General features: G+C 34.1%; 1 protein-coding gene across 1 annotated transcript; it reads right to left on the bottom strand.

Moving 5' to 3' along the window:
* Positions 1 to 2,606: 2,606 nt before the first annotated feature.
* LOC117921890 (putative receptor-like protein kinase At3g47110) lies at positions 2,607 to 18,274 on the bottom strand. The gene is made up of 5 exons (XM_034839836.1): positions 17,431 to 18,274; positions 16,962 to 17,255; positions 5,003 to 5,365; positions 3,360 to 4,856; positions 2,607 to 2,956 (listed from the first exon to the last, which is right to left on the bottom strand). Exons 1-5 carry the CDS (start codon positions 18,272 to 18,274, stop codon positions 2,607 to 2,609), a joined length of 3,348 nt encoding a protein of 1,115 aa, XP_034695727.1.
* Between the last annotated feature and the right edge of the window lie 691 nt (positions 18,275 to 18,965).

The raw sequence follows: 18,965 nt of genomic DNA on the forward strand, positions 1-18,965 counted from the left end.
GTTTGAGCAAGTTAAGAGAAAGAAGACATGAATATCCATACTTGCAATGAGCACAAGAATTGCATCCTACTTTGATATGATTATTGGGATGAGCATAGGTAGTCTTGTGATTAGCAAGCTAACTACACTTAATGAGAGTATCTACCTTATGTTTGTTGCAAAAGATATTAAGGATTTCTATCTTAATTAGTGTCTTAAAATTTTCCATCAATAGAGGTAATCAAATTTAATAGAATGACTTCAGATTTTTCTAGTTATTAACATAATTTTGGATTTTTTTCCTAAATGATAGTTTTGTGTTTCTTAATGTTATAAAGATAATCTAAGCCTTATCAGGTTCAAAATATAACGAGAAACATCTCTATAATATTTTGAAGGAAAAATAGGAGATGTGATAACATCAAACACTCATTAATGTTGTAATCCTCCAACTTTTGATATAAAACCCCTGTGCCCTATAATCCTCCAACTTTTGATATAAAACCCTTATGCCCTATAATTTTTTCATTTTTTATTTTTTTATTTTTTTTATAGCTATCAAGTCCAACTTCATCATTTTGAATTCTCTTTATGACCTTATTTCTTTTTGGATTAAATTATTATATAACTTTGATTATTACTTGTTCTTCATTTAATTTCAAGGTTTAGGTGAAGAGTAACCTAAACTTATATTTCTTACTCTCAGATATACGCATTTGAATCTTAGTAGCACCAACATATTTTTCATCCCATTATTTTGAAATCAAAGACTCTACATGGAAAGTTAGGAAATTCAACCTCGATCATTGAAGGTGGTATAGCTGCAAATCATCGAATACTTACGAATTGGATAATGTTTCCTATAAATCTTAATATTCTTATTGAAAATTGCAAAAAAGGACGAGGCCAAGTTCTTGCAACATATCTTAACCTTTTTCTTCTTCTATAAAATTTTCACTTAATTATAAATGTTTTCAAACTTTATTTACAAATTGGAGAAGTGACGAAGGAGATCATTTGGGGTAGTGCTAACATCTTTTTTATAAAGATAGTAGGTGATTGTCACTTTTTGGTTATATCATTACAAGTAGTGTCACAAAAAAAGAAAGAGAAACATGACAAAGATCAAACTTTCTCCTAGTTTTTCCTTCAGAAAGTTGTGAAGATGCTTACTGTAGTATTTTAGACTTGATAGGCGTTTGATTATTTTGGTAACATTAGGAAATATAAAACTATTGTTTAGAAATAAAAAAAGTTTAAATCATATTAATCACTATAAAAATCCTTAAATCATTTAATTAAACATGAGTATCTCTATTGTGGGAAAATCTAGCCACCTAATGTCTTACATGCAGAAACTTATTTGAAATAAATCCATCATAAATTTAAGTTTCGAGAAAAATAAAATCAATGACCATCCGTTGTTTCTAATCCTAGGTTCACAGTGCCTAATTTGTTTGAATCCTTACCAGATGCATAACACACCATGTGTTATGGTCTCCTTGTGGCCATAATCCTTTCCATACACCATGATCTCCTCATGCACTACAAATTCAAATTGTTTAATCACTTCACCATTTCCAAATTTCAAGATTCTTTTTGCAATCCTCTCATGTTCCTCCACTTCAGCTTTTTTTTTTTTTTTTTTTCTAGAAAATTTCACCATTGTTATATTAGAAAAAACTTTGATACCTCTTATTGTGCTAATGAAGCTTAAAATGTCACTTAATAGTGTAATAACATAAGAATAAAATCATCCATATATAAAGATACAAGAGGTTTTAATGTAATTTGACCAACCATCTTACATTCATGAATGAAAGAGAATCATTGTACTGTGTCATAAACAATATTATAAAGAGTTAGAAAAAATAGATACAACTATTGAAGTTTGAAAAATCTCATACATATTTTTCCACCCTTTGCATTTATAATTTGAATGGTGTGCCCTTTCTCCATTGGGTAACTTATATTTTTTTTCTTACATATCTATATCTTCACAAGCTTATCTCAACCTTTTAACTTTATATTTTTTTCCATGACTTAAAATATTTATAGAAATATTTCTAACATTTTTTTTATACAATCAAAGAAATATATTTTTATAATAAAATATCTATATCAATATATAAAATATTTTATACAATATTCTTTACCAAAAAAAATACTCATCAAATATGAATCGGAGGCAATTTCCAACAAGTTATGAATTACAAATGAAATAATGATCAAGCCCTCAATCAATAAGTTGAAAAGCAATAACATCTTCATATGACCATTATTTGATTAGAATTGCACCATATGAAGACTTATTAACATATTAGTTAAGTGAAAATCTCTTTCGACCCCAAAATTTTTAACCTAAATAAAAGAAGACTAGGCAGATTAATAACATATAATTAAACTAGTTGCCTATTAGTCCATGAGTGGGGATGTATATTTAATTGACTGTAGGCAACTTGCTTGAGAGCCAGAAAAAAATTTTAAAATCATATGCCTTGCATGGGACCTAAAGGGGTGCATGAGAGACGTGTATTATACCAACCTCAAAGGAACCATTAAACAAAACGTTGGACACAGCCGGAAAAATACTACTGAACATGAAAGCTTAGTTACCTTAAGTCCTTTCAATAGCTGCTAGCTAGATATGTGAGATTAATTTTCTTGAGTGTGGTTACAACATCTTTCATATTGATCCTTTCCTCATGTGAATCTGCTACACAATCCACAGCCAATCCCAAGACTGATGATATACATTGCTTCTTTGCCATGAACTGTTCATCCTCTCCTCTTAACAAGTTGGCGTCCACCACTTCAGTAACTGAACCACATAGTGAATCCCTCACCCAGTTCTTCATGCTCATTTCTTCAGAAAAAATTTCATCTGTAGGCCTTCTCCTTGTAAATGTCTCCATTAACACGATACCATAACTATAGACATCGCCACTAGTGGTAACTATTCCATTGGAACCATACTCTATTACACATTTTATGCACTAAATCAGTCAACAATCCTCCAAAATTTTGATGACTTATAGAGAAACAGGTTAAGCTTATGTCTGGTTTTTGGAAAGTTCGAGGAAAAATATGAAGAAAAGAAAATAAAAAGCAAAAGTAGAAAAAAAGAAAGAGTGAAGAAAATAAAATATAGATTTAAAGTAAATAAACAAATTCTATATTTTACTTCAAACTCATTTCATTTATTTAACTCTTCTTTAACTTTCTCTCATATATATATATATATATATATATATATATTATGGTAAAACTAAATATAGGAAAATAATTTTCTTAGCATTTTTTCTTTCCTCTATACTTTCCTGAAACAGACATAACCTAAAAGTAAACATAAAAGACAGATAAAGAATTAGGAAAAGTACCTGGTGCCATGTACCCTATGGTTGCAAGGGTCTGTGTTTTTCTCATGGACTCTTCTTCGCCTAGGAGTTTTGCAATACCAAAATCACCAACGTGCCCACCAAAATCTTCATCTAGCAGGATATTGCTTGGCTTCAAATCACAGTGAACAACAGGTGTTGAACAACTGTGATGAAGATATTCCATAGCTAATGCGACATCTATCATTATATTTAATCTCTGCAGGATATCCAAGCAATAGTTGTGAGAATACAACCACTTCTCAAGACTTCCATTGGGTACATACTCCAGTACCAATGCTTTGAAATCAATGTAAGAGTTAGAGCAGCTGCTAATGATTTTGATTAGATTTCGATGACGAATATGGCGCATTACTTCACATTCTGCATCAAAGCTCTTGAATGCTGCTTCTTCCTGCAAATTGAAAACCTTGATGGCAACATCCTTCCCATCTGAAAGAGTTCCTCTATATACTGATCCAAAACTTCCTCTACCAAGTAGATTGCCTCCACTAAATCCATTTGCAGCTTGGAAAATTTCTTGGTAAGAAATTCTCCTCCATGTTGCTAGAGGTAATGATTCTGCCTGAGTTGGAAGCACTGCATTCCTTTTTCTGCATCTTGTCCACACAAAAATGAGGGCCAAGAGAAGTAGTGTTGATGCAATTGTCGGTAAGATGTATTTTAGTAGGAGCCAAGAAATTGTGGTAGACCAACGAGTGCCAGTTCTGCAGGGTGGGAGTTTCAGCCTTGGTGAACCACACAGTGCCTTGTTCATCATAAAAGATTCAGCTGAGAAGTTTGCAAAAGGCCCTTCAGTGGGGATTTCTCCATATAGTCTATTGAAAGACATATTAAGATATTTTAGATACACTAATCCTTCTAACGATTTTGGTATTTCTCCAGATAGAGCATTGTCGGATAGATCCATGAACTCCAAGCTCTTCAAATTGCTAAATGAGTGCAATATGGGGCCTTCAAATCTATTATGAGCCAATGAGAGAAAAGTTAAATCTAGGAGGCCTCCAATGCTACTTGGAATTTCACCTGACAATTGATTCCTTGACAAATCTATTTCTACCAGAACCTTTAAATTTCCCATATCTGATGGTAGATAGCCAACTAGAAAATTTGAGGACATGTCCAAAGCCAAGATATCCTTCAGGCTCCACAAAGTCAAAGGTATTGTGGAATTTAGTTTGTTGGAGCCCAAGTTGACTTTTCTTAGAAAAGCAAGTTCACCCAAGCATGCTGGTATAGATCCAGAGAGCTGATTATTTGCCAAATATAACTCAGCTAAGTTCCTCAGCTGACAAATATCATTTGGGATAGAACCTTGTAGTTTATTGGCAGGAAGATACAAACCTTGGAGCTTCTGTAATTGTCCAATTGACGGGGGAATAGTTCCAGTTAAGTCATTGTTCTTCAAGGATAACTGATAAAGGTTACTTAAATTTCCAATTTCAGTAGGAATGTTGCCCTTGAGTTTGCATGTACTAGCTTCAAAAATTTGAAGAGAGGTAGAGAGGTTCCAATAGAAATGGGAAGGATGCCGATTAGAGGATTGAATGATAAGTACAAAATTCTCAGTCGCTTGCAGTTTGTCAATGAAGTGAGAAAACTCAATTCTTGGATAGAAGATTCACCTTTCAAATTATTAGTTCCTAGATAGAGTCTCTCAAGGAATCTTAAACTCCCAAGTGCATGAGGTATAGAGCCGGTGAACATGTTATTGCTAAGAGCCAGAGTCCTAAGCTTAGAAGCATTGCCGATGGAGCTAGGAATAATACCACTAAGCTTATTAATTGACAGTATAAGCGTTTCAAGATTGGGAAGATAAGTGCCAAAGTTTGGTGGAAGATTTCCTGATAAGTTGTTCCCTGCTAGTGAGCCTGAAACCATTGACGAGATATTGAAGATTTGAAAAGGAATGTGGCCGGTTAGGCTGTTGTACTCAATATTCAACGCATTCAGAGTATGAAGGCTACCAATTTCACATGGTACCTCACCTGCTATAATTGAACAAACATTTCATGAGTTTTCCATATAACTACTTTGTTCTAAACTATATAAAATGTAACAAAACCAACCATAATGGAAGAAATGGTTTAACTAAACCATGGAGATTTCTTTCAAACTTTCATTGAGAGAAAATTTGAAGGTATACTATCTTTGGAGCTTTCCATAGAATCTATTTGTTAGAATAAGTTGGAAGATCAAAAGTATAGGACATTACACAATTATTTTCTATATTAAAGTAAGGAAAAGTGTGAAAAATATTTTTATTTTCATTTTTACTTATTGTACAACACATACATTAGAACTTCTCTAATCATAATAGATTGTGAGATATGTCATATCAAATAGGGGAAAAAGTTCATAGTACTATATATATATATATATATATATATATATATATATATATTAGAGTTTAAAGCCATGAGGGTTTATTTGGCCCAATATATATATATATATATATATATTAGAGTTTAAAGCCATGAGGGTTTATTTGGCCCAAAATAGATAATATTTACATGATTGGGAGTGAGTCATTACAAATGGTATTAGAGTGAATCTTTGACCATAATGTAGGAGTTTGTTTGACCTTGGAAGGGATGTAGGAGTTTGTTTGGCTTTGCAAAGGGTTTCTGTATATTTGATCTTGCAATCCCATAGCACACAATGAAAACATTATGTCTGCATGGGGGTGATTATGATATCCCAAATTAGATAAGGGAAAAAAAAAATTCATGATGCTCTTCTAAACCATGTAGAAACATTTTATAGATATGAGAGGTTTAATGCTATCGATATCTACACCAGAGGAGGGAGGGGAGGGAAAGGGAGAGAGAGAACTTGTCATTACAAATTGTATCAGAATCGATATTCAACTCTAATGTAAGAGTTTGTTTAGTCCTGTAATAGGTGTTTGTCTCTTTAGCCTTGTAATCCTATGGAACATGATGAGGACATCATGTTTTCATGAGGTATGATTATGATATTCCACATCTAATATGGAAGAAAGTGTTAGGATAGAGCCTTTAAAAGCATGACTTGATGTAACAAAATTTGGAATTTATTATTTATTAATAAAGTTCCAATTTTACTTTTATCTATCCTTATTCCATGCATTGCACTTCATGAGCATTTTGACCTGTATCTCTTGCATTGTACATGACTTGGGTGCATTAGGAGTTGAAGAGAAGATCGAATTCTTGAGTTCCTTGTAAGTGGATGACTTGTTCACAACCAGTTCGTGGGCCTAGGCAACCCATTAGAGGTTGTAGTACACTAACTCCTAATTGGGGGAGCTAGTCATTACAAATTGTATCAAAGCCGATCTTCAACCTTGGTGTAAGAGTTTGTTTAGTCCCGTACTAAGTCTTTGTCTCTTTCGCCTTGTAATCCTATGGGACATGATGAGGACATCATGTTTGCATGAGGAATGATTATGATATTCCACATTTGATGTGGGAAAAATATTGCTAGGATAGAGTCCTTAACATCATGACTTGATGTCACAAAATTTGGAATTTATTATTTATTAATAAAGTTCTAACTTCACTTTTATCCATTCTTATTTCATGCATTGTACTTCATAAGCATTCCGACTTGTATCTCTTGCATTGTAGATGACTTAGGTGCATTAGGAGTTGGAGACAAGATCTAAGTCATGAGTTCCTTGCAAGTGGATGACTTGTTCACAACCGTTTCGTGGTCTTAGGCAACCCATTGGAGGTTGTAGTGCATTTTCTCCTAATTGGAGAGATGATTGGTCTTGGCTATTAGGATAGGTTTTCCATAGTGAGTGCACTTGTGTGTCATAACTTCATGAAATAAGGCTATCCGTTAGTCATGACTTTACTAAGCTACTACGTTATGTTGTCTCTCAACCTTGAAAGGATATTGAGTTTGTGCCAAAGTTAGTAGTGCCTGTGACCTATGGATGAGATTTTAAAGTGATCATATATTCCCTATGAATTGAGACACTATTAATGGATGCTAGTAGCAATTGATATTCTCAATTGAGGCACCATGATGTCTCATAAGATTAAGACAGAGTGTCCCCTTGGGTGATCCTAAGGAGTTGTGTCCATGTAAACTATGACTATATTAGTTCCTTAAGTGAAACTTGACATAAGCTTTTGGTGAGCTTAGATATGTCGATTGATCACACAATAGGAGGATTTATAGCTCACAAATAGTAGAGGTATTCTTGAGAGGTTGATAGCTTTCATTTCGTTAGAGTATGAACATCAGTTCATAGGTAGACTGTATATAGTGGACAAGAGATCACAGACTCGAGCATGGAGTGTCTTGTTATCATTATTTAGGGTACTAGAGTACAATTGGATTTTTGATTCTTTGGATAACCTTATTGGGTTAATTAATTAATTGACTTATTTTGAGTTAGATTAAGTGACCTAAGGCCTTGGTGGGCTCAAGTCACTTAAGCTTAGTATGGAACCCTATAAATACCCCCTTAAGGGTTGGGATTTCAAGCTTTTGTTTTCTTCCACCACTAAGAGAGAGAAAGCCCTAGCCTCTACCCTCTTAACACCCCACCATTTTAGTGCTAATTAAAAAACAAGGGAGAGACATTGAGTGGAAGATCATAGGTGTATGAGACTTTTGGTGATTGTAGGATTGATTTTCACCCAAAGGAATTGATTTGGGAACATCCAAATCATAGATAAAGTTTTCTAACGCATTGATCTATATCTTTTTTATGTTAAAAATTGTATTTTTGCTCTTATTGCATAAGATTTAGATGTCCTAGGGAGATTTTATGCACCTAACTTGGTTTTGGGATAGGGAACGGCTCCGAGATTCCCTACAACTAGTATCAGGGCCATAGGTATGGAAAAAACATGTTAGAACCTTTCTAAGGTGTGCTTACCTTTGGTTTTTAGGATATGTTATTCATCCTATGGTTTTAGGGATGAATATATATGCATGTAAATGTGTAATCTTATATGATGATTATAATTGTGATTATTGTTGTTGGATTGGTATTCATTTTTCTCTAGATTGGTTGTAAACCCTATAAATGGGGTATAAGATTTTTATTCAATGTAAAAAATTCTTTATTTTATTTTATTTAAATGTTTAGATTGGGTTGTAAGCTTTAATTTGAAAGAAGCATATATAGGTTTTTTTTTTCTAATGTAAAAGGTTCGCAATTTTATCAGTCTATGTAACCTATGGAGGATTTGGAAGCAATTTGGACAATCACGAGGTGATCATGCATAGTCCCCAATTGTAAAAAGGAGTTTCCATGGAAAAAAACAATGATTGAAGATGTAGAAACTAATAGTCGAAATATGGGTTTCTATAGAAGCGCTTGAGTAGTTAGATTATCGCTCGAGGGATTAAGCATTTCTTTCAAGCACTTGAAGCTACTTCTAGTTCTCAATGCTTTTCAAGCACACCAAAAGTTGTTTTAAAGCACCAAAAGTTGTTTCAAGTGCTCTTAGCAACTCTAATGGTATAGTTAAGGTTTTAAAGGGCATTATGGTATTTTGTAAAAGATGTTGACCTTATTTTTGTTGTAGGTACATTTGATATATTTGGATTTTAAAAATATGAATATTTAGGTTACTATATAAGCAATAGGATTCCAAAGGCCATGGGATCTTATTTCCTTTATTTCTTTTATGCTTTTATTTATTTATTTCATGTGATAGGAAATATATTTGCAGGCTTTAAAAAAATGGTTACTTCGGATCTTCTTAAAAGAATACATATTCATGAATCTTTCCAATATTATTTATTTAAATAATTAGTTGTTGCTATTTTGAGTTGCAATTCCTTTTAGGACTTTCCTATTTTTGGAAGTGGGACATTCTCTAGGCTCTCCCACCTTAAGAGAAGGAGAACAACACCTGAGAAGAGGATAACACCAAGTTTTTCAAGCTTTCTTCTTAAGAGAAGAAGAACTATGATTGGGAAAGGAAAGGTCAAGGATAAAGAATATAAATGCAATTTTTACTATGCACAAAAGCCCCAATTCAACTTATAAATAAATATTTGGAAAATCTGATGACAAATAATTTATTTTAAGAAGGATACTAGAATTATCTTAAAGCCTCTTATTCAAGATATCAAGTGAGAGGGGACCATAAGCAAGACCACAACCTATAAGATAAAGCCCATCTTGATTTTGGGCGTATCAACATTTGAAATATGGGGTTATCCAAGGAATCAAGGGATATGAACCATCCTGAAAGGACAAAGACTATACATATTTATAGTAGGAGTGACCAATCTTAAAGATGAAACTCTTCACTTGGTAACATTGATATGAAGGATCTTGGTTATACACTTAACTTAGACATGAAGTGGTAGAATCACCTAAAGTGGTCCTACTTGCATGTGCTAGCTAAAGGTTGAACACAAAGTTGTGTTAATCAATGACTTAGGATAGCCTGAATAAAAATGAAGGTATGTCATATTCACTTTTAGTTGAATCATGTTTAGTGGTGGATTCCACCAATTCATGGTGGATAGATTTTAAAGCCATTGACCATATTTGTAACTCTTTACAAGGGTTTTAACTAAGTAGAAGGCTGAATGAGGTAGAGATGCACCTGACTCTAGCATCTGCTACAAGGATAGTTGTGCAAGTAGTAGGAGATATTACCTCAGTTCTAGAGAATAAGAAACATCTACCACTCAATGATTGCCTTTAGTACTTGAGTTTAAAAAGAATTTGATTTTAGTTTCTAATTTAAATAAATCTAATTACTCAATTTATTTCAATAAAAATGGTTTTATTAGAAAGAATGATTCGTTTATTTGCTCAGGTGCATTGGTAGATAATTTATTTCATACCACTTCTATTTCTACATTATCTATTGTTGAAAATAATCATGTCTTACTTAAGAGGAAGGTACCTACGACTAGTAAAACATATCTATAGCATCTATGCTTAGGTCATATAAATCTAATTAGGATCCAAAGACTAGTTAAGTTTTGAACATTACATTCATTAGTTCCATAAAACCTTTCAGTCTACAAATCCTGTATAGAAGGTAAAATCACCAAGAGACACTTTATTTTTAAAGGGGTTAGAGCTAAAGAATGTTTGTAATTTGTGTATACTTATGTGTGTGGAGCTTTCAATGTCCAAGCACATGGAGGGTATGAATATTTAATCACTTCCACAGATAATTACTTTAGATATGGTTATGTTTGCCTCATGCATAGGAAATCTAATGCCTTGGATAAGTTCAAGGAATTTAAGGCGGAATTGGAGAACCAGTTAGGTAAACAACTCAAAGCACTTTTATTTGATCGAGGTGGAAAATACATGTCTGGTGAGCTTAATTATTTCCTTAATGAGCATGGGATTATATCCCAATTGATTGCCTTTGGAATTCCACAACAAAATGGAGTATCAGAAAGAAAAAATCGAACTCTATAAGATATAGTAAGATCCATGATGTGTTTTTCAACACTTCCTACATCCTTCTAGAGATATGCCTTAGAAACTATAGGATACCTTCTTAATATGGTTCCATTTAAATCATCACCTTTGACTCTTATGGAGATACGGATAGACGTAAACTTGGTTTACACCATGTTTGCATATGAGGGTGCTCAACATACGTGTTGAAACCAAAGGTACATAAGTTGGAGCCAAGATAAGAAGTTTGTTAGTTTATAGGCTATCCAAAAGGGATAAGGGGTTATTACTTCTATAGTTAAGTTGACTAAATGGTGTTTGTGATTACAAATGCTATATTTCTAGAAGATGACTATATGATGAGTAATAAGACAATGAGTGAGGTTGATTTGAGAGTACTAGATTAGACTCCCATAACAACACAGAATACTATGGATCTAATACCAACCATTCCTATTTTTAGTGCACTGGTGACTCATCATAGTGGGAGGGTTCTTAAACAACCAAAAGGATTCATGTATTTGGGAGAGTTTTTTAAGGCCATTCAAGAGAAACATGAGATTGATCCCATAGATTATGATGAATCAATAAGTGATGTGACTACACATCTTTGGAAAGAGGCTATGAAGGCAGAGTCAGAATCTATATATTCTTATCAAGTCTAGAAACTTGTAGAAGTACCTAAAGAGATAAAACCCATAGGGTGCAAGTGGGCTTACAAGAGGAAGAGAGGAGTAGATGGAAAGGTTGAGACCTTTAAGGCTAGACTTATAGCGAAAGATTATAGTTAGAAACCTAGTTTCGATTATGAGGAAACTTAGTTTCAATTATGAGAAAACCTACTTGTTGGTAGCCATGCTCAACTCCATTAGAATACTCCTATCCATTGCGACACATCTCGACTATGAGATATGGCAAATGGATATCAAGATTGCATTCGTGAATGGTAATCTTGATGAGTGCCTCTATATGATGCAACCAAACAATTTCATAGCAAATGGCTAAGAGCATATGATCTGCAAGTTGCATAAATCATTTATAGATTAAAACAAACATCTCATTCATAGAATAAATTTTTTGATAAGGTAGTTAAGAATTTTGACTTTGATCAAAATGAGGATGAACCATGTGTATATCAGAAGAGGTAGGGAAGCTTGGTGGTCTTCATGGTCTTGTACATTGATGACATTCTACTCATTGGTAATGATATAAGGTTATTGTTATTAGTCATGATATGGTTGTGTACTTAGTTTCAAATGAATGATTTAGGAGAAGTGCAGTCAATTCTTGGGATTAAGGTCTTGAGAGACTACACGAATAGGAAATTGACGTTGCCTCAAGCCACTTACATTAGCAAGCTTTTAGTCAAGTATGTGATGTAGGATTCCAAGAAGGGTTTCTTACATTTCAAACATGGAATTCCTCTTTCCCAGTATTAGTGTCCTAAGAACACCTAAGGAGAAAGAGTGCATACAAGCAATTCCTTATGCCTCTATTGTGGGTAACCTTATGTATGTGGTACTCTGTACTAGACTAGATATTTACTTTGTAATGGGCATGGTAAGTAGATATCAATCACAAACAGGACCAGAGCATTGGGCGATTGTCAAGCATATACTCAAGTGTCTTAGGAGAATGATAGATTATATGCTTGTATTCCAGAGTGAGGGGTTAATACCTAAATAGTACACAGATTCATACTTTTAGTTTGATAAGGATTCTCATCGGTCTACCTATGGTTTTGTATTTATGTTTGGTGGTACGACTATTAGTTGGAGAAGTGTGAAACAATCTTGCATTGTTGACTTCACTATAGAAGTCGAATATGTTGCAACTTCTTAAACAGTTAAGGAAGCCTTTTGGATTATAATTACAATTATAATCATCATATTAAAATTATATATTGACTTGCACATACATTCATCCTTGAGGCCATGGCATGAATAACATAGCCTACAAAGCAAAGGTTAGCCCACCTTAGAAAGGTTCTAACATACTTGTTCTAACCTATGGCTTTGATACTAGTTGTTGGGAATCTAGGATCACTCCATTCCCTCTCCTAAGAATAGGTTAGGTACATAAAATCTCCTTAGGGGATCGAGATCCTACGCAATAGAAGCAAAAATACAATTTTTAACATAAATAGGATCTAGATCAATGCGTTAGAAAACTTAACCTATGATTTGGATGTTCCTAAATCAATTCCTTTTGGTGAATCGTTCATTTTGGGGGCCACAATACTTTTGGCATTATCATGCTAAGGAGTTTCTCTAGCAACGACGATAATTTCTTAGGTCACTTAGATCCTCACTAGTCTAAAAACAAAATAACAAAAAACAAAAGTTAAACTAGCTTAGTCATTGAGACTCTTAGTTCTTGAACGAAAGAAGTAAAAAGAAATAAAAGTTGTATAGTGGTTATGTCATCTCTATAGGGAACTTAAGATTGATAACACTAGAGGTAGGAATCTTGGTTGTAACTGTAGAGGATGAAACATATTTTTGGTAATTTTTAAGGTGCAGTTGGAAACTTAGAAATTGATGGGAAAAAAAAAACTTATAGGGAGGAAAGTCACTGAAATTTCCTCTCTCAAGCTTAACTCACAAGCCTGGTCCTGACCCAATGCTTGTAGCTTTTGGATCGGACAAGGGGTTTACACCAATAGTAGGGTTCCAATTAATAGGAGAATTAACCACCTCAATAAAAACTCAATTCAGTCTAATTGCTCATTTTGGTCCTTACAATTAGATGAATTAGATGGGTTTATTCTCATGTCAAAAAACTCGTTTCTAGTATATTACACTCATGACTGTTATTACTTCTTTTGGTTCTCGTAACCACTAATTCTAGTATATGGACACTCCTTTTGGTCTTTGTAACCACAAACCTTAGTATGGCCTTTTCAACCATAGATAGCTAAACCATGGTGAATCAAACTAAGATAAGAGATCTTAAGCAAAAACACAAAGACAACGAGAAAAACACACAAACATAAAGATAAAAACATATGCAACACTGAAACATAAAACTTTATTGAAAAAAATAAATTACAAGAAAGGAAAAAAAATATAAACAACAACAAACTAAATTATTTCCCTAGCATCTCTACTCGAGAGGACAAGAGTGTATCTCTCTTCTAAGAGATAGTGTGCCCCCTCTAAGAGAGTCCCCTCCATGAGAGTCTCTACTATTTATAGTTCTCATATTTATAGGTGAAATATCTCTCTCCTCATCATTGCTCTAAAGTTATTCCCTTTGAGCTATGCTTCATATCCATGTCAATAGTGTAGTAGCATAGACATCAGTGAAGATATATCTTTGTGAAGCAACTAGAAATCGCTCCTCTTATCTTGTCAGTTTGCTAGCATGATGATAAATGATGGAGTGTTTAGGAGCTTCAAGGGTGCTATTTGTTGTGTAGCTTGACGATGGTGTGATGTTTGGAAGATGTAGCTTGTGTACAAGTGGAGCAATCAAGACAATGTAGTGAGATGAGCTTTGGGGTGCGCTTCTGGATGGGAGAGAAGATGCTTTATTAAAAGGGGAGTGCATTAAGTTATTGATGACAGAATTGCACACTGATGAATGTTGTTGTGTGCTTGATTTATTATTGAATGAAAAACACATTTATGTTTGCTAATGTTTTGTGAGCATCGAGTAAGTTGGGATGAGGTGTACTTTTCTAGTGGGAAGTTTAGGAGGGTGGAGGCTAAGGCTCTCTTTGAATGGTGGAAGAAGACAAAGCTTGAAACCCTAACCCCTAAGAGGGTATTTATAGGGTTCTCTCCTAGGCTTAAGTGACTCGAGCCCACCAAGGGTTAAAGTCGCTGAATCTAGGCCAAAATGGGTTATGATTGATTGGTTAACTCAATAGGGTTGTCTAATTAATCTATTAGCTTAATTCAGAGATAGAATTCACTAACTCTTATGCAACCTTGTATAATTAGCAAAACGCCCTTATTCACATTAGTGAACCAAGAGTTGATCCAACCATTATAAATCGTGCTAACAAGGTGTATGAGCTCAAGTGAGGACCACTTGGACTCATAGGATAGCACTGGCTTGCTCAAAATTCAATTATGAACTTGATTCAATATCCTAGTATAGAGAATTGACTACACTCTAGTACCTTATATAATGATAATGAGACACAAAGTGCTCGTGTCTGTGACCTAGTGTTAGTAGTCTAATGAGGTAAAATCTATCAGTCTATTAGGACTACCTTACTACCCTTGAGTTACAAATCCTCTTATTGTGTGATCAACTGACATATGTAAGCTCACTAAGACTTATGTCAAGTTCCACTTAAAGAACTTCTATAACCAAATTTACATGAACACATCTCCTTAAGATCACCTAAGAAGACACTTTGTCTCAATCCATAAGACATCAAAGTGGCTTTATTGAGAATACCTATTGCTACCGACTTCCATTAATAATGATCCAATACATAGGGAATATACGATCACTTTATGATCTCATTTGTAGGTAAAAGTTACTGCTAAACTTAATATTTTCTTAAGGTTGAGAGACAACACAATATAACATCTTGGTGAAGTCATAACTATTGCTACCCATTAGCCTTATTTCTTGACTCATTGTAAGTCCTATCTAATGTGTAACTATAGACACTAATGCACTCACCACGGGAAACCTATTTCGATGGCTAAGACCAACCATCCTTCAGATTAGGAGGAAGTGCACTACAATCTCTAATAAGTTGCCAAGGCCCATGAACTGATTGTGAATAAGTCATCCACTTACAATAAACTCATGGTTTGGATCTTCCATGGAAATCCTAATGCACCCAAGTCATGTACAATATAAGAGATGCAAGCCATAAGGCTCAAAAGTACAATGCATGGAATGAGGATAGATAAAAGTGAAACTAGGACTTTATTAATAAATAAAAATTTTCAAATTTTGTTACATCAAGTCATGCTTTTAAGGACTTTATCCTAACACCTTCCCTTAGCTCACGTTCCTAGGTGGCATGGTTTTTTAGGGTTAGTTAGACTATTTATTCACATGTGTGCATGCTGTGGTACAAATGCAAGGTTGCACATGAGTTTGTGAATGTTGTCTTTGATTAGGATAATAAACCCACAAGGAAGCTTATGTAAACCTCCTTAGGGGTTAGAGCTTTAGTCTTCTTCTTCAATTTTTTGAGGATTCAGAGAGACTTCCACCCTTATGAGAGGATTTCACCATCCTCAAGTGCCTAAATCCAGGAAAGAGAGCTATTGGTTGAAAGATCCCTTGGTTTTTAAGAACCTCACCAGCTTCTCCATCAACTGGAATAAATGTGGGAACATCTAGATCACAAGCATGGTTTTTATCTCTAGATCTATGGTTATTAATGGTCTTTATTGCTATATGTATAGATCTAGATTAAGATTGTTTTTCATCCAACTGTCTAGGGCTTGAAATGAAGCAATCTAGAGAACCAAAAAAAAATTCATAAGAAAGTTTACTCTAATGATAGGTGTCTTATTAGGAAGTTTGAGAAGTTCCATAGTAAATTCAGAAGCTTGTGATTGAGTGTAAAGTATTTTCATAACCTAGGGTGTGAGAAATACTGTGCATAAGAGCCTGTTTGGTACTATTTTTGAAAATGGTTCTAAAAAATAGTTTTTGAGAACAATTTTTAAAAGTTGTTCTTTGATATTTTGTAGAACAAAAGTCTGTTTGGGAACCTAAAATATTTTTAACCTATTTTTAATATTTTTGAATATGTTTTAAAAATAATTTTTTTTATATCAGTGCTTTATTTTTAATCATTCTACATACTTGTATAATTATTTTTTAAAACAACCCTCATAAAACAAGTGAAAACAATATAAAACAATTAAAAGATGTTATTTGAAAACATCATGTTTTCTGTTTTTTAAGAATAGAAAACAAAAAATAGTTTCTAGTTGTCAAACATGTTTTCTTATTTTTTTGTTATGAAAAACAGAAAACTGTTTTTGAAAATAGTTGTCAAATAGGCCCAAAATTATTGTTTGCTAGGTGATTTTTGATAATGAAACGCATAAAAGACTTTGTAAAGAAAAATCTTTTGAGGATTAGAAAAATATAATCAAATTCTCCAAATCACTCCAAAAGAAACTCTTAGGTCATGAAAAGTAATAAATCAATTAAATATTTCCGGAGGGGAATCAACAAATTTTAAGAAAAAATAGATATAATCATACCTGTCAAGTCGTTACTACTCAAATGTAGTTCCCTCAGTGAAGTACAATTTCCAATTCCTCCATGTATGGTTCCGGTAAATCTATTACTGTCAAGTCCGATTAGTTGAAGTGATGGACGATGAGCACACATGACATCCAGTGGCATACTTCCAGAAAATCCGTTTTTTCCAAGATCAATCTCCTTCAAAGTGGAGATGTTGAAGATGGCTGACGGAATTGGACCGGCGAAGCTATTGCTCCAGAGATACAAATACTCCAAACTAGGAAGAAAACTTATTTCTTCAGGGATGGTACCTACAATTAAACTTTTTCTAATCAAATACAAATCATCATTGTAGAAATGTTTCTCCAATTCATTGTAAAGACAAGGTTAGTAGTTTGAAATCTGATGAAGTCAATAAAACATATGTAATAGAATCCAAAATAAAATGAAATAAAAATTAAATGGGAATGGAAAATGTAACTTTACCGCTAAGGCTGTTGGCACCAAGCGATAATAGAGTAAGCTTTGTTAAGCTATCAATACTTCTTGGAATGCCTCCAGTGAATTTATTGAAAAACAAAGATAAAGTCTGAAGCTCTCCACATTTGCTGAGATTGGATGGAATTGGTCCAGTAAACTGATTACCTGCTAGACGAATGCCTCGTAATGCAGACAACTCATGATTGCACATGCTACTTGGGAGATCACCAGATAGACTATTGTAGGTTAGAACAATTTCTTGTAAAGAAGAGATGTTGAAGATGGCCGAAGGAATTGCACCCACAAGCTGGTTACGCTGGATATCTAATATCTTCATAGTCGAAAGTTTACCAATCTCTTCAGGAATGTTTCCTTGTAGATGATTGCCCCCTAAACCCAAAGTTTCAAGCATTGACATGTTGCCAATGGAAGGAGGGATGGTTCCAGTAAAACTATTATTTCCGAGAAACAAGCTTTGAAGCCTGTTTAAGTTTCCAAAACTGGGTGGTATCTGTCCGCTAAGGAGATTGTATTGCAGATTCATTGATAGCAAACTAGTCAACTGACCCACCTCGACAGGTACAGGACCATGGAAATTGTTGCTGCTAAGGTCAAGAGAGACCAGAAAGGAGAGGTTTCCAAGGTCTGGAGGGATGGTTCCACTCAGACCCAGGTTGGAAAGATCCAAGGCTATGACTCTTTGTTGTTGAGCATTGCAAGAGACTCCCATCCACTCACAGAAGGAGGTTTTAGTGGACCAGTTACCTGCTAATACATGGTGTGGATCGAGTGTGATATGGGCTTTCAAAGCAAGTAGTGAAGATTGATCAGTAAAATTGCTCAAAGACATGGCTACACAAGCACTGAATTGCACTATAAACACCGAAATAATAGTACTAGAGAGGAGAAAGACACCTCCATTATGTGAGAGAGACGCTACTTAATTATGAGTAAACATGTTCTAATTAAAGCGGTACTTAAACAGAAGAGAGAATAGCTTTGCTAGCTTCACAGTACGGCATAGATGCTGAAATATTCAATGGGTATCGGCCAGTAGGAACGAAGATGATTGTATCTACTTTCAATTTTTAATTAAACTGTAAAGGCCTGGTCTGCTCAGTCATACAAAATATTATAATATTTTTGTAAAAGTCAAAGTTTTCCATTAGTCTTTGAAGTTAAGTTCTCTACATTTGGCATCAAAACCTTCTTCCCTGTTTTCGCCGGCCTAAACTTCAAACTTAACAGCCAATATTCCATTACAGAAAAACAAAGTGTCCCTTTCTATTGTTTTTTGGTTTTCCTTCTGCTGCAACTGGGTTTTAAGTCCGTCTTGTTGTCCTAATTCATATTGTAATCTACCTTCCAAGAAGACACAGGATAAATGACTATCTTTTTACTTATTCTAGTGCCACTATATTCATCCCATTAGCGTATTTGAGGATCTGATTATTTAATCAAACATGGCGTACTATAAGTGATGCAAGTAAGCATCAAGACAAAAAACTAGCAACAAACCTTGTGATGACGACCATTTTAAT

This window comes from Vitis riparia, chromosome 9 (genome assembly GCF_004353265.1).
Source record: "Vitis riparia cultivar Riparia Gloire de Montpellier isolate 1030 chromosome 9, EGFV_Vit.rip_1.0, whole genome shotgun sequence".
NCBI classification, from domain to species: Eukaryota; Viridiplantae; Streptophyta; class Magnoliopsida; order Vitales; family Vitaceae; genus Vitis; species Vitis riparia.